The sequence below is a fragment of the Argiope bruennichi genome, chromosome 6 (assembly GCF_947563725.1).
Source record: "Argiope bruennichi chromosome 6, qqArgBrue1.1, whole genome shotgun sequence".
Lineage (NCBI taxonomy): Eukaryota > Metazoa > Arthropoda > Arachnida > Araneae > Araneidae > Argiope > Argiope bruennichi.
The window spans coordinates 17,598,761-17,614,700 of record NC_079156.1 but is presented as its reverse complement, the minus strand read 5'-3'; the positions used below and the strand labels follow the sequence as shown (position 1 = coordinate 17,614,700).

The 15,940-nt window shown below is 40.6% G+C and overlaps 1 protein-coding gene across 1 annotated transcript; it reads left to right on the top strand.

The window, feature by feature from the left end:
- The first annotated feature begins 13,813 nt into the window (after nucleotides 1–13,813).
- On the top strand, nucleotides 13,814–15,082 carry LOC129971290 (uncharacterized). Its single transcript, XM_056084910.1, has one exon. It carries the CDS (start codon nucleotides 13,814–13,816, stop codon nucleotides 15,080–15,082), a length of 1,269 nt encoding a protein of 422 aa, XP_055940885.1.
- Nucleotides 15,083–15,940: the final 858 nt, after the last annotated feature.

Here is a 15,940-nt window from a genome sequence, read left to right as displayed (position 1 = left end):
TCCCCCGCGTTTCCTATTCCAGCGGGCTGATTGGAATGCTTTCATGCAACAGGCAGTAATTTCAGAGAATATGGTCAGAACAACTAATATTACAGAGGCAGTACAAAATGTAGTTGACTGTTTGATTGACGCTGCGAACAATACCATCCCCAAAAGCTCCCCACGTTTGAGGAAATTCCCCAGACCGTGGTCCCCTCAGGGGCTCACCTTCTTTAGGTGAGTACGGGTGTCCCAATCCCGAGGTTCCCAGGGATCTTTACTCCCTTTACGTTTTACTCTCCACTACGTCTTCTGCTGTCTCCTTTTTTCTTTCCCTCGAGGGTAGGCGAGGGAGCTCTCCATGAGAAGCTGTCGCCGCTCTGTTTGCTTCCTGCTTCTCATGGACAGCAAATACCCCCACGTGTTTGCCGTGCGTGGCGACCCATTAGACGGGTGGTGCACTGTGGTCCCCGGTGTATCAATCGGCTGGTCGCTAGCCACCCGAGTGGTTAGTTTGCTAGGGATCAAGCGAAGGGGCTACTCCTTGGGCTTGGCGTTAAGGGTGGTCACTGTCCCCGGGGGTAGCTCCCAGCGTATAGGTACCGATTAGCACTAGGGTAAGTACCGAGGTTGGAAATATCCAGAGCCGGTGGCTGCCTTCCCTTGTTGGGCTCCGTGGTGGGCGGTGCCGTCGGGCCCGAATCACCATCAATATCGTATGGGCTCCTCCCGGAAATCTCCCTTCAGTGGGCAACAAAAAGAAACAAAACAAAATTTTCATTTCAACAAAGACAAATACTTTGATCACTTTTTTGTCATTAAACGAATATCGGAAGACAATGAAACATTTCATTCTGTTTCACCGTTTTTGGTTGAAAAAGCCATCGATAGTACACTTGGTGAAGTCGCTTCAATTCGGAAACTCCGCTCTGGAGACTTGCTCGTTGAAGTTTCATCTAAACAGCAAGCTAATAAAATCGTAAAACTGAAAGCTTTGGCCACAATACCAATCACTGTAAGTGCCCATAACTCACTTAATAACTCGAAAGGTGTAATAACATGTGGAGAGTTATTCAATTCAACAATTGAAGAAATTATGAAAGATTTTCAGCCTGAAGGAGTTATACATGTACGTCGTATTTCAATACGACGAGATGGGCAGCTCCTCCCCACGAAACACCTTGTTCTTACATTTAAAAACCCGTCTTTGCCGGAATCGGTTAAAGTGGGTTACTTGAAATTGGCGGTCCGACCTTTCATTCCGAATCCTTTGCGTTGTTTCCAGTGCCAACGTTTTGGGCACTCTAAAATGGCCTGTCGCGGGACACTCACTTGCGCCCGTTGTGCAGAGAAGGGACATGACAGCCAGCAGTGTAGCGCACAGGAAAAGTGTGTTAACTGCGATGGCGCCCACACCTCCTTTTCACGATCATGTCCACGTTGGCAAATGGAAAAAGAAATAATAACGCTCAAAACGAAAGAGCAAATTTCGTACCCTGAAGCGAGACGGAAAATTCTCGCTAGAACACCATCACCTGGGAAAAGCTATGCCTCAGTTGTTCAGAATACATTTTGCAAAAACTGTACATGTACAAACTGTGCTAAATTTACTTCCCAAGCAACTCACAGTGAAAAGTCATGCGACTCCGACACCGAACCATCAATAAACAATCCAACTGAAACACATATATCCCAAAAGCCCAAATTAAAATCAAAAATGCAGAAATCACTCCAGCTAAAGCTTTCTAAACGTGGTCTATCACCAAAACAACTGACATCGACCCTTAAAAAATCCCATATTAAGAGTTCTGTAGCTCTGGGACTGGCAAGAAAGGGCATAGTTCAAAAGGACTTACCAAGCATCTTTGGTGGCTTACCTAGAAGTCCCGATCACATTTCCCTACATCCATCTGATGAGGATGATAATGACTTTGCAATGACTTGCGAAGTCACTCCTATTCAGGCCACTGACCCTACTATTTCAAAAATTAAAAAACTTTCTTAATGGGTACCTTCCTTTCATGGAATTGTCGCGGCATTAGATCTAAACTTTATGATATCAAGTCCATTATTAACAAATTTCATCCAATCTGTTTCGGTGTTCAAGAAACTTTCTTGACGCCTAGCATTCCTATAAAATTGCGTGGTTTTAACTGTGTGCGAAAAGATGCAGACACTGGACATCATAGTTCGGGAGGCGTCTGTATCTTTACTTCGAATTTGCATCCAAGCACACCACTTATTCTACACACTTCACTACAGGCTGTGGCTGTACAAGTTCACACTCGAACATTGGTCACAGTCTGTTGTATATATTTACCACCTCATGATATCATACGTCTCCAAGATCTTGACAACTTAGTGAATCAACTTCCTAAGCCATTTATCATACTTGGCGATTTCAACGGGCATAGTACTTTGTGGGGTTCGGACAGTACGAACTCTCGCGGGCGACAGATCGAACAGTTTATTTCTAATAACTGTCTCTGTCTGCTCAATAAGGATGAGGAAACATACTTCCACGAACCAACACGCACTTTCCATAGTCTGGACTTGGCCATTTGTTCTCCTGAGCTTCTTCCATTCTTGAATTTTACAGTCGGGAATGATCTTTATAATAGTGATCATTATCCTATAATAGTCTCCCAAGCTGATAGCGGTGGTGCGACTTCATGTCCTCCACGTTTCCTATTCCAGCGGGCAGATTGGACTGCTTTCTCGAAACGGGCAGATATCACAGAGACTATGGTCAAAACTCCTGACATTTCGGAAGCAGTGCAACATGTCGTTGATATTATAATGAACGCCGCAAATGTAACTATACCAAAATCTTCTCCACGTCTAAGGAAATTTCGTAGACCGTGGTGGAATGAAGCTTGCCGTGACAGTTATAAAAATCAGAAAAAGCTTTGGAACATATTTAGAAGGTATCCAACAACGGAAAATCTCGTTGCTTTTAAACGTGCCAAAGCCCTTGCTCGTCGCATACGCCGTCAAAGCCAGAGGGAATCCTGGATATCCTTTGTTTCTTCTCTGAAATATTATACTCCCAGTAAAACTTTGTGGAGGAAGGTAAAAGCTGCTAATGGGATTTATAATGAATCTTCCATTCCTGTTTTAAAAACCGGAAATGTGATGTATTCTGCCCCATTAGAAGTTGTCAATGCTCTCGGCCAAGCATTCGCACAAGTGTCAGCAATAGATTCTTATAGTCCTGATTTCCTGGTAATTAAGAATCGCGCGGAACGGTTGCCTTTGCGTTTTAATGCTAGAAGAAACCTCGCATATAATTGTGAATTTACGATGTCGGAACTGGAAATGGCTCTGTGTCAAGCCAATGATACTAGCCCAGGGCCAGATGGAATCACCTATAACATGCTTCGCCATTTGAATACCACTTCCCTTTCTAATCTGTTAGAGTTATTCAACAGAATTTGGACTGAGCAGAAGTTCCCTTCACAATGGCGCGAAGCTATTGTGATTCCAATCCTAAAACCCGGTAAGGATTCCTCCAACCCCCTGCATTACAGGCCAATTGCTCTGACGAGCTGCCTTTGCAAAACTTTTGAGCGCATGGTCAATGTTCGACTAGTATACGAATTGGAAAAACAAGTATGCATCTCTCCGTTGCAGAGTGGTTTCCGAAGAGGTAGATCTACTTTCGATAACCTCGTATTGCTGGAAACTAAGATACGAAACGCATTTGTCAGAAGGAACCACCTTGTCTCCATATTCTTCGATATGGAGAAGGCCTATGACCGTGCTTGGCGCTTTGGCATACTTTCGACACTTTTCAACTTTGGTTTTAGGGGCAACCTGCCAATTTTTTTACAGAATTTTTTATCGCATCGCACTTTTAGAGTTCGTTTAGGAAACTTTTATTCTGATCATTTTATTCAAACTGAGGGAGTCCCACAGGGAAGTGTCCTCAGTGTCACACTTTTTATCCTTCATCTCAGCCAAATCCTTAATCATTTGCCTTCTTCTGTATCTTGTAGTTTGTACGTGGATGATCTACAGATTTCTTATGAAGGTAGTAACATGAGCCTAATTGAGAGGCAATTACAAAATGCCGTGAATAAAGTAGTGGCATGGTGCAAGGGCAATGGATATGCTATCTCTCCTGGGAAGAGTCGCTGTCTACATTTTTGCAGGAAGAGAGGGATTCATCCAGATCCGAATATTTGCATTGAGAATGTTTCTATTCCTGTTGTGAACGAGATACGATTTTTGGGAGTGGTTTTCGATCATAAACTGACTTTCCTTCCTCATATCTTATACCTGAGGAAGAAGTGCGAGAAGTCCTTGAATATTTTGAAGGTACTATCCAGAACATCTTGGGGAGCTGATCGAACCTCCCTACTCCGTATTTACCAAGCAGTAATTCTCTCTCGATTAGATTACGCTTGTATGATATACGGTTCAGCCCGTGCGTCTGTTTTGCGGCATTTGGATACCATTCACCATTCTGCTTTAAGGATCTGCTCAGGGGCATTCCGAACTTCCCCGGTAGAGAGCCTGTATGCTATTTGTTATCAACTACCTCTTTATCTAAGACGAAAGAAGCTATCTGCCCTTTATCATTTTCGAACAAAGTCTCTGTCAAATCATCCCATTTCCCAAACAACTTTACCAGTTGGTCTTCGAAGACTCTATGATGCCCGATCCTCTCACATTCTCCCATTTACTGAGAGGATCAAAGCAATTCTCCACGATTTAGATATTAATGAAGTTGCCATAAAACCGCATGATTTCTCTTCTTTTCCACCCTGGGATATCCCAAAATTTTCCTTTCTGAATCCCTTCTCAGGATTCGACAAAAATTCAACTGCTCCAGTTGTTTTTCAACAGCTATTTAACTATCATCGCTGTCGGTATTCTTCATTTACACCAATATTCACTGACGGTTCCAAATCAGTTGATCATGTTGGTTGTGGCATTGTTCTCCCATCTGGTGTTCTGAGCTATCGTATACATAAGTACTGTTCTGTATTCACTGCTGAGCTAGTAGCTATTTTTTATGCTCTCCAGGAAATTTCCTCCTTGGCTCAACGGAATTTTATTATTTATACCGATAGCATGAGTGCATTAGAAACTCTTTCTCACTACCACAATAAGATGCACCCGATTGCTAATAGCATTCTGTTTACTTTGAGTCATTTGAAGATCGATGGTTTTAATGTCATTTTCAGCTGGGTGCCAAGTCATGTTGGTATCCCTGGGAATGAGATGGCGGATTCTTTAGCTAAATCTGCATCCTCCTTCCTAAACCAAGAACTCCCATACTGTGATATCAAGAGACTATTGGCGTGTCGTGTTTTGATTACTTGGCAAGAAACGTGGGATTTATTGACCCACAATAAATTGCACTCTGTCATGCCATCCATTGCTATGTGGCCACCTCTTCCTATCCGTGAGGTAGATGTCAAGCTAACACGCCTCCGTATAGGACATACGCGCTATACTCACAAACATCTGATCTTTGGCGAAAGGGCACCAATGTGTCAGACGTGTCATGTTGATTTAAGTATTAAGCATGTTTTAATTGAATGTCCTGTCTACCATCCCCATCGTGTCAGCTTTTTCAATACATCATCCGTAACTCTAACCGACTTGGTGGGTGAGAAATACCACCCAAATATTTTTACATTTTTAAAAGCAATTCACCTTTTTACTTGCATCTAATTGCCTTTAAACATTTTATAGTCTGTTATTGCATTTTTATGGAGTCGTATCATTAATATCACACTTTTACCGTTTCATAATTATTTTTTCCTGAGATTCATAAATTTTAAAATTTTATTAGTTGATTGCTACATCGCTTATACTATATACAGTTTATCTTAGTTGGTATTAATTTATAATTGATTGATTCAGTTCATATTAATGTGCTCTTAAATTAAACCATATGACTGGCGCAGTATGGCCTCACATGGCTCTTGTGCCAATAAACCATACCTACCTACCTACCTACCTACCCAGACCGTGGTGGAATGAGGCTTGCCGCGACAGTCACCGAGAACAAAAAAAGCGGTGGAATATTTTCCGCAGATATCCCACAACAGAGAATTTACTTGCTTTCAAACGTGCCAGAGCCAATGCTCGTCGTGTCCGTAGGCAAAGTCAGAGAGAGTCCTGGATTAAGTTCATATCTTCTATCACAGCCTTTACTTCTCCGAAACTACTCTGGAGAAAGGTCAAGGCAGCGAATGGAATTTACCAAGAATTTTCCATTCCTGTTCTGAAGACTGAAAACGGATTGGTATCTTCTCCTTTAGATATCGCGAATACTCTTGGACATTCATTTGCACAGGTTTCAGCGACTAATTCGTATAAGCCTTCATTTATAGCTATTAAGAAACGTGTAGAACGCAAGTCTTTGTGTTTCTTCACCCGGAAATCGCTTCCTTACAATACAGAATTTAGGTTGCACGAACTACTGGCAGCTTTAAAGAAGGCTCATGATACCAGCCCTGGTCCTGATGGAATCACTTATAGCATGCTTCGCCATTTGTCTACCACTTCTCTTTCCAATCTGCTGATTCTATTTAATCGCATTTGGATTGAACAGAAGTTCCCATCACAATGGCATGAAGCTGTTGTGATTCCAATCTTGAAACCCAGCAAAGACTCTTCTAACCCTCTGCACTATAGGCCTATTGCGCTCACAAGTTGCCTATGTAAGACGCTTGAACGCATGGTTAATGCCCGTCTGTTATATGAATTAGAGAAAAAAGCATCCATACCATTGCTGCAAAGTGGTTTTCGCAGAGGACGAGCGACTTTTGATAATATTGTCCTACTTGAAACCGAAATTCGCAATGCATTTGTTTGCCGAAATCATCTGGTCTCTGTCTTCTTCGATTTAGAAAAGGCGTATGATCGCGCCTGGAGGTTTGGTATTCTCTCTACACTTGCAAATTTTGGCTTTAAAGGAAACTTGCCCATGTTTTTAAAACACTTTTTATCATTGCGCACATTTCGTGTCCGGGTTGGTAATTTATATTCTAACCCTTTTATTCAGGCTGAGGGTGTTCCACAGGGAAGCATCCTCAGTGTTACACTTTTTATTGTCCATTTTAGTCAGATTCTTAACGTTTTACCTCCATCTATCCAAGGTACATTATATGTGGATGACCTTCAGATATCTTGCCAAGGGAGCAATATGCGCTTAATAGAGCGCCAGCTGCAAGTTGCAGTTAACAAACTAGTAGATTGGTGCGATGAAAACGGGCATGTGATTTCACCTGAGAAAAGTCGATGTGTGCATTTTTGCAGGAAGCGTGGAATCCATTTGGACCCTATTATCCATATCCAAAATACTGGAATACCTGTGGTTAATGAAATAAAATATTTGGGAGTAATATTTGATCGCAAGCTCACTTTCCTTCCGCATGTCTTATATCTGCGGAAGAAGTGTGACAGATCATTGAACATTCTCAAAGTACTTTCAAGAACCTCTTGGGGAGCAGACAGAACATCTTTGCTTCGAATCTATGAATCAGTTATTCTAGCACGCATGGATTATGGTTGTATGGTATATGGTTCTGCAAGATCTTCTGTTTTACGTATATTGGATACCATACACCATTCTGCTTTAAGAATTTGTTCAGGTGCATTTCGTACCTCACCAGTGGAAAGTCTTTATATTGTCTCTCACCAAATGCCATTAAATTTACGGCGCCAAAAAATATCTATACACTATTACCTCCGAGTGATGTCTGTCCCGAAACACCCTATACACTCCTTGATACTTCCAATCCGCCTTCGGAGATTATACACGGCTCGACCTTCTAACATTCTTCCATTTTGTGAGAGAGTTAAATTACTCCTAAATGATTCGGAACTCCGTGATATGAGTATTCAGACACTTGATTTATTTTCATTTCCTCCTTGGGATATCCCTCGGTTTTCCTTTATAAACCCTTTTCATGGTTTTGAAAAGTCAACAACGGCCCCTGTTATTTTTCAAAAACTTTTTTGTTCTCATCGCTGTCAGTATTCAAAGTATTTGCCTATTTTCACGGATGGTTCCAAGGCGGACGACCATGTTGGTTGTGGTATTGTTTTCCACATGGAAACATTCGGTTACACTCTGTATTCATCCTTTTCTGTTCTATCTGCTGAGTTGATGGCAATTTTTTATGCTTTACAGAAAGTTTCTCTCTGCTCCGAACGCAATTTTTGTATTTATACCGACAGCATGAGTTCCTTAGAAACACTTTCCTATTTTCACATTCGAATTCATCCAATTGCCTTGGAAATCTTGTGTCTTTTAAAGACACTCCAAAATAGAGGTTACGAAATATTATTCTGCTGGATTCCAGGTCATGTTGGTATAGCGGGAAATGAACTGGCGGACAATGCTGCAAAAACAGCCACCTTGTTCATGCAACGTGAAATACCTTCTTCCGACGCGAAGAATGTTTTCACAAAACATATTTATTCACTATGGGAAAAATCATGGAGCCAACAGACAAATAATAAATTACACTGTATAAAACCCTTTATTAAATCATGGCCTTGTCTCCCAGTGCGTGAGCTCGATGTCAAACTGACTCGACTCCGCATTGGTCACACTCGCTTAACGCATAAATATCTTTTTTTAGGCGATCGAGCTCCTTTTTGCTCCAAATGCCAAGTTATTTTAACAGTTATTCATATTTTAATAGAATGTCCTGATTTTAATTCTCACCGTTTACATTTTTTTAACTCCTTGTCACTGAACATGCGAACGCTATTGGGAGAAAATCCTCACGAAAACATTTTTAAATTCTTGAAAGCAATTGGTTTTTACCATTTTATCTGAATCTCCATATTTGCCTGACGCATCATTGAATTGATCCAGAGTTTTATCATTGAATTTTTGAACCTTTTTTACTGACGGCTGTTTGGATTTTCATACTTTTGTTTCTTTTTGACCATATGCATGGCGCAGTATGGCCTTTTCAGGCTCTTGTGCCAATAAAATCTACAATCCAATCCAATCCTGATCCAATTTCTTGTTTTATTCATCAATTTTACATGTTAAATTTAAAAATGTTTCGCAAAAATCAATTTTTTTCTCGCTTTTAAATTGGTACTGAAATAATTTTAACCATTTGACTGGCGCAGTTTAGTCAAAACATGGCTCTTGCGCCAATAAAATACAACAAACCAACCAACCAACCAACCTGCACTTGTTTAACAGAATCTGGAGTGAGCAAACTTTTCCTGAACAATGGTATGAAGCCATTGTGATACCTATCCTTAAACTTGGAAAGGTTCCTACCAATCCTTCAAACTATAGGCCAATTGCTTTAACTAGTTGTCTTTGTAAAACGCTCGAACGCATGGTAAATGCCCGTTTACTCTATGAACTGGAGAAAAATGGGCATATTTCACCTTTCCAAAGTGGTTTCCGTCGAGGACGTTCTACCAATGACAACTTGGTTATGCTTGAATCTCAAATTCGAAATGCATTCGTCCGGAGAAACCATCTAGTTTCTATATTCTTCGATATAGAAAAGGCGTACGATCGTACGTGGCGGTATGGCATCCTCCGTACTTTAGGAGATTTTGGTTTTAAAGGTAACTTGCCAGTTTTTATTCAAAATTTTTTAAAATTTCGGACATTTCGAGTCCGTATTGGTAATACATTTTCTCATCATTTTATTCAAAGTGAGGGTGTTCCTCAGGGAAGTGTTTTGAGTGTCACCCTTTTTATTCTCCATATAAGCCAAATTATTCATATTTTACCATCATCCGTTTGTGGAACACTATATGTGGATGATCTGCAGGTCTCCTGCCAGAGGTCTAATATGGTTTTAATAGAGCGACAACTTCAGAGGGCTGTTAACAAACTCATTTCATGGTGTGATGAGAATGGACACACGCTTTCCCCTGAGAAGAGCCGTTGCGTACACTTTTGTCGGAAACGGAGTCTCCACCCTGATCCTGTGATACAAATTCGAGGTGTTGATATTCCAGTCGTTGAAGAGGTACGTTTCTTGGGTATCATATTTGACCGGAAACTCACTTTTCTTCCGCATGTCCTTCACTTGCGAAAGAGGTGTGAAAAATCCCTCAACATCCTAAAAGTCCTCTCGACTACCAGATGGGGGGCAGATCGAACATCTCTACTTCGTATCTATCAGTCTGTTATTCTATCAAGAATTGATTATGGATGCGAAATATATGGTACAGCTCGTTCTAGTGTTCTCCGAAATTTAGACACAGTACACAACAGTGCTTTGCGTATCTGTTCTGGAGCCTTTCGTACATCACCAGTTCATAGTTTATATGTGATTTGTCATCAACTTCCACTTCATCTGAGACGGAAAAAATTATCTGAACTATATTTTTTCCGTATTGAATCTTTTATCAATCACCCTATTCGTCGAGTGAATTTACCTATTGGTTTGGGACGATTATATAATGCACGTCCTTCTAATATCCTACCTTTTCGTGAAAGGATAACAAGGACTTTCGCTGATCCAGGAATTTTAAATCTGCAGGTTTATAATACTACCGCTTATGCTTTGCCACCCTGGGATATCCCAGAAATATCATATCTTAACCCTTTTCTCGCTTATGACAAGTCTACCACTTCATCTGTTGTCTTTCAACAACTTTTTCTATATCACCGCAATGAATATTCTACACACATTCTTGTTTTTACGGATGGCTCAAAGACAGCTTATCAAGTAGGCTGTGCTGTCGTCATTGCTGAGGACACAAGCAGCTTTCAGTTGAGTACTCTGTGTTCAGTTTTAACTGCTGAACTAATGGCAATTATGATTGCTCTTGAAAAAATGTCTAACCTCACTTACCACAAATTCTGCATTTATTCTGATAGTATGAGTGCTCTGGAGGCCCTCAGCCATCCTCATACTAAAACGCATCCAATAGCTGTAGATATCCTACATCTTTGGAGAGATTTGCAAGCTCAGAACTACCAAATTTTATTTTGTTGGTTACCTGGCCATGTTGGCATTGTTGGCAATGAATCTGCTGATGCTGCAGCAAAGACAGCATCCACTTCTCTACAACGAGCTATTCCGTACACAGATTTTAAAAAATATATTTCTCAACGTATTTTTTATTTATGGAAAGAATCATGGGATTTGCAGATTTCTAATAAGCTGCATTCTATTCAGCCTGACATCACTTTGTGGCCGGTAGTTCCAGTACGCGAGTTGGACGTCAAATTGACTCGGCTTCGCATTGGCCATACTCGCCTCACACATAAACATCTTCTATTTGGTGAGCGATGCCCAGTCTGTAATGCGTGTGATGTTATTTTAACTGTCATTCATATTTTATCAGAATGTCCAATTTTTAATTCTCATCGATTACGTTTATTCGGTAAATCATCTTCAAATATTCGTGACTTGGTGGGAGAACATCCCCACCCAAATATTTTTACTTTCTTGAAAGAAATTGGTGTATTCCATTTTATTTAACTTGTTCAATTTTATCTCCACATTTCTTGGTTTTTGCAAATTTTACTTTAACTTTTTAGAAATTCACTGAATATTTTTTATCTTCAACCATATGTTTGGCGCAGCATAGCCATATATGGCTCTTGTGCCACAAAATCAGAAATAACCATAACCATCGAGTTTTATAAACCGAAAATAACCCTTTGAGGAAAATATTTTTGGATCACAGCACAGACAGGCTATTCAATAACCGGTCTTCATGTATACCTCCTTTGGGACTACGAATTCGCCAATTACTTCCAGATGAATTTCAGACTCTTGATATCAGCAATAGTGATTCATTTGTAAACCCCCCTTGGATCTGCAATAACATCACCTACCTGAATCCTTTTAAGAATCTATACAAAGCAGAGATATGTAGCTCTATTTTCAAATCTATTTTCTTTTCCCACAGACAATTATTTCATGATTATCTACCCATTTATACAGATGGCCCTAAATCTGATACAAATACTGGTTGCGCTTTTGTTTGTGAGGATGACATTATAAGTTATAAACTTCACGATTTCACCTCTGTTTTTACCTCTGAATTGACGGCATTGTATATATCACTAAAATATCTTTCTGAAAAAAGTCCAGTAAAAGCCATTATTTACTCTGACTCTTTGAGTGCTTTGGAATCCTTGAATGGTGGTAAGAATTCTCATAGTCTTACATGGGAAATCAAGCGTTTGCAATCCCATCTGCATAGGAGAGGTTTTACAATTTTATTTTCATGGATACCAGCGCATGTCGGCATAACTGGTAATGAACAGGCAGATACTGCAGCTAAATTTGCTACTACATATCGCCCTCAACCTCTTCATTACACTGATATAAAGAGCACAATACGTAAGTGGATGCTGAAAACTTGGCAAAATGACTGGAATCAAGAAGTAAATAACAAACTCCACGAAGTGAACACGACATGCCATACAGTTTTAAGTGTACGTCATGTTTTAATCGATTGTCCTGCTTTTAATAATCAACGGTTACGATTTTTTAATACAGTGTCTATAGACATTCTTGAACTACTGGGTGAGAAACCCCACTCTAACATTTTTAAATTTCTGCAGACCATTGGTTTGATGCATTTTATTTAACTTTTGTCCAATTTGGAATCTTTTTCGTGTGTCAGTAATTTATGAACTTTTACTTTTTTCATGGATGTTTTTTAAATGCCGTTTTAATGCATCGGCTTGCTATTGGAATTTTTAACCTTGCCTAGTTTTTTTAATCGGAATAACCTCTTTAAATATCTTTGAAATGCTTCTTACCATTTGATTGGCGCAGCATGGCCAGATATGGCTTTTGCGCCATAAAACCTAAACAACCAACCAACCACGAAGTGAAACCGTATATTACGACATGGACTTCAACTTTCAACAGAAACTTTGATGTAATTTTAACTAGATTGCGTATTGGCCATTCACGTACCACACACAGACATTTACTATTCGGTGAATCTCCACCTGTGTGCGGTTCGTGCAGTGTTCCACTGACTACACGTCATATTTTAATTGAATGTTCGGATTTTTATACAGAGCGCATTAACTTTTTTAACTCCTCTGATTTTAACTTGTCTTTCCTTATAGGAGAAAGACCCCATAAAAATTTATTTCCGTTCTTAAAGAAAATTGGAATTTTTAATGAAATTTAAATTTACTATTATAGTACTTTTACCTACAGTTTTACCAGTTTTTTACGTTGGATCTTAAGGAACTAAATAGAAACTCGACAAATGAACTGTGTTTTCGGTGCAGCATATCCTAGAAAAGGATCTTGCGCCAGAGAAAAATTTACATCCATCCATCCTATACGTGAGATGGATGTCAAACTGACTCGTCTCCGTATAGGACACACCCTCAGGGGCTCACCTACTATAGGTGAGTACGGGTGTCCCAATCCCGAGGTTCCCAGGGATCTTTACTCCCTTCTTGCTTACTCTCCTCTACGCCTTCTGCTATTTACTTGATCCTTCCATCCCTCGACGGCAAGCGAGGGAGCTCTCCATGAGAAGCTGTCGCCGTTCTGTTTGCTTCTTGCTTCTCATGGACAGCCAAAGTCCCACGTGTTGGCCGTGCGTGGCAACCCATTTGAAAGACGGGTGGTGTACTGTGGTCCCCTGTACATCAATCGGCTGGTACCTAGTCACCTGAGTGGCTAGTCTGCTAGGGATCAAGCAAAGGGGTTACTCCTTGGGCTTGGCGTTAAGGGTGGTCACTGTCCCCGGGGGTAACTCCGAGCGTATAGGTTCCGGCTAGCACCAAGGTAAGCGCCGAGGCTGGGAATGGCCAGAGCCGGTGGCTGCCTTCCCTTGTTGGGCTCCGTGGTGGGCGGTGCCGTCGGGCCCGAATCGTATCCAATATCGTATGGCTCCTCCCAAGAAGGGTCCCTTTAGTGGGCGTCATTTTGTACCTTTATCTTCAAACTTAGATAATCATTTTGATAAATACTTTGTCTTGAAACGTATTTCCGAAAAAAACGAAACATTTGAAAGCGTGTCGCCATTTTTGGTGCAGAAAGCGATCGCAGCAACAGTCGGTGATGTAACATCTATTCGCAAGATGCGTTCTGGTGACTTGCTGGTAGAGGTTAATTCTCGTAAGCAAGCTCACCAAATTCAAAAATTAAAAGCCTTGTCAACAGTTCCTGTCAGTGTCAGCCCCCATCACTCATTAAATATATCGAAGGGTGTTATCACTTGTGGGGAAATATTTAATCTCCCTGTAGATTTAATTACAGCTGAAATGAAATCCCAAGGTGTCACACATGTACAACGCATTACTATCCGACGAGATGGTAATGTTCTAGAAACCAAACATCATATTCTGACTTTCAAATCGCCAAAATTACCAGAATTTGTCTATGCAGGGTATATAAAATTGCCTGTCAGACCATACATTCCCAATCCTTTAAGATGTTTTAATTGTCAGCGTTATGGACACTCTAAAGCAAATTGCCGCGGGACACTAACTTGTGCCCGTTGTGCTGCTAAAGACCACGATAGCCAGCAATGTTCTGCACCCGAAAAGTGCGTGAACTGTGGCGGCAGTCATGCGTCATACTCTAGATTATGCGAACGTTGGCAACTTGAAAAGAAAATAATAACTCTTAAAATCAAAGAAAACATTTCGTATCCTGAAGCTAGGCGAAAACTTTCACCACAAACGCCTACTCCTGGTCTGAGCTATGCATCTGCTCTGCAAAAATCCTTTTGTGTAAATTGTTTGTGTCCAAATTGCACAAAAACTACCAATCGCTCAAAAATAACTAAAAAGACATCCGATTCTGATACAGAACAATCTGTAAACAGCACATCTGACACTGGCATACCAACTAAACCTATTTCAAAAAATAAGTTACAAAAATCACTGAAGCTAAAACTTGCAAAGCGTGGTCAAACGCAGAAAGAACTATCTGCGAAATTGAAAAAATCATCTTCTGAAAATTCTGTCGCATTAGGACTTGCAGCTCGGGGAAAAGCCCACAAGGATTTAACATCCGTATTTGGTGGCATATTAAATACTCCCGATCTGAAACTGCATCCTTCAGAGGATGAAAATGAATTTGAAATGAGTTGCGATGTTTCTGCAACTCCTGTTGTTGCTCCTAATAATTCTTTTAAGCATCTCTCTTAATGGGTACCTTCCTTTCTTGGAATTGTCGCGGCTTGCGGTCCAAACTTCTTGATATAAAGACCATTATCAACACCTTTCATCCTGTTTGTTTTTGTTTTCAAGAAACATTTATGACATCCAATATTCAGTTAAAGTTACGCGGTTACAACTGTGTTCGTAAAGACACAGACACTGGAGTGCGCAGTTCTGGTGGTGTCTGCATCTTGACATCAAATCTTTACCCAAGTACACCTCTTACTTTGCATACACCTCTACAGGCTGTGGCTGTGCAAGTTCACACCCGAACACTGGTTACAGTCTGTAGTATCTACCTGCCACCCCATAATGCCATTCAACAACAGGATCTTGACAACCTAGTGGACCAGCTTCCTTCACCTTTTAACCACTCGACTTAAGGCGAAAAAAAATATCTACTTTATACTTCCTACAAGCACAAGCTAACTTGAATAATCCATTGGGTGAAATGACACTATCGGCTGGACTGCGGAGACTCTATGATGCGCGTCCCTTTCACATACGCCCTTTTTGTGAGAGAATGAAAATGCTTCTGAATGATTTGGAACTTAATGATATTACTATTAAATCAGTTCCTTCTCTCCAATTCTCTCCTTGGAATGTTCCAAAATTTACCTTTTTGAACCCGTTTTCTGGTTTCAATAAAGACATAACTGCGCCAGTTGTTTTACAGCAGCTTTTCCACTATCATCGCTGCCAATATTCTTCTTTTGCACCAATTTTTACAGATGGTTCGAAATCGGATGGACATGTCGGTAGTGGCATCATACTTCCATCTGAGACACTGAGCTATCGTTTGCACAATTGTTGCTCAGTGTTTACTGCTGAGTTGACTGCAATTTT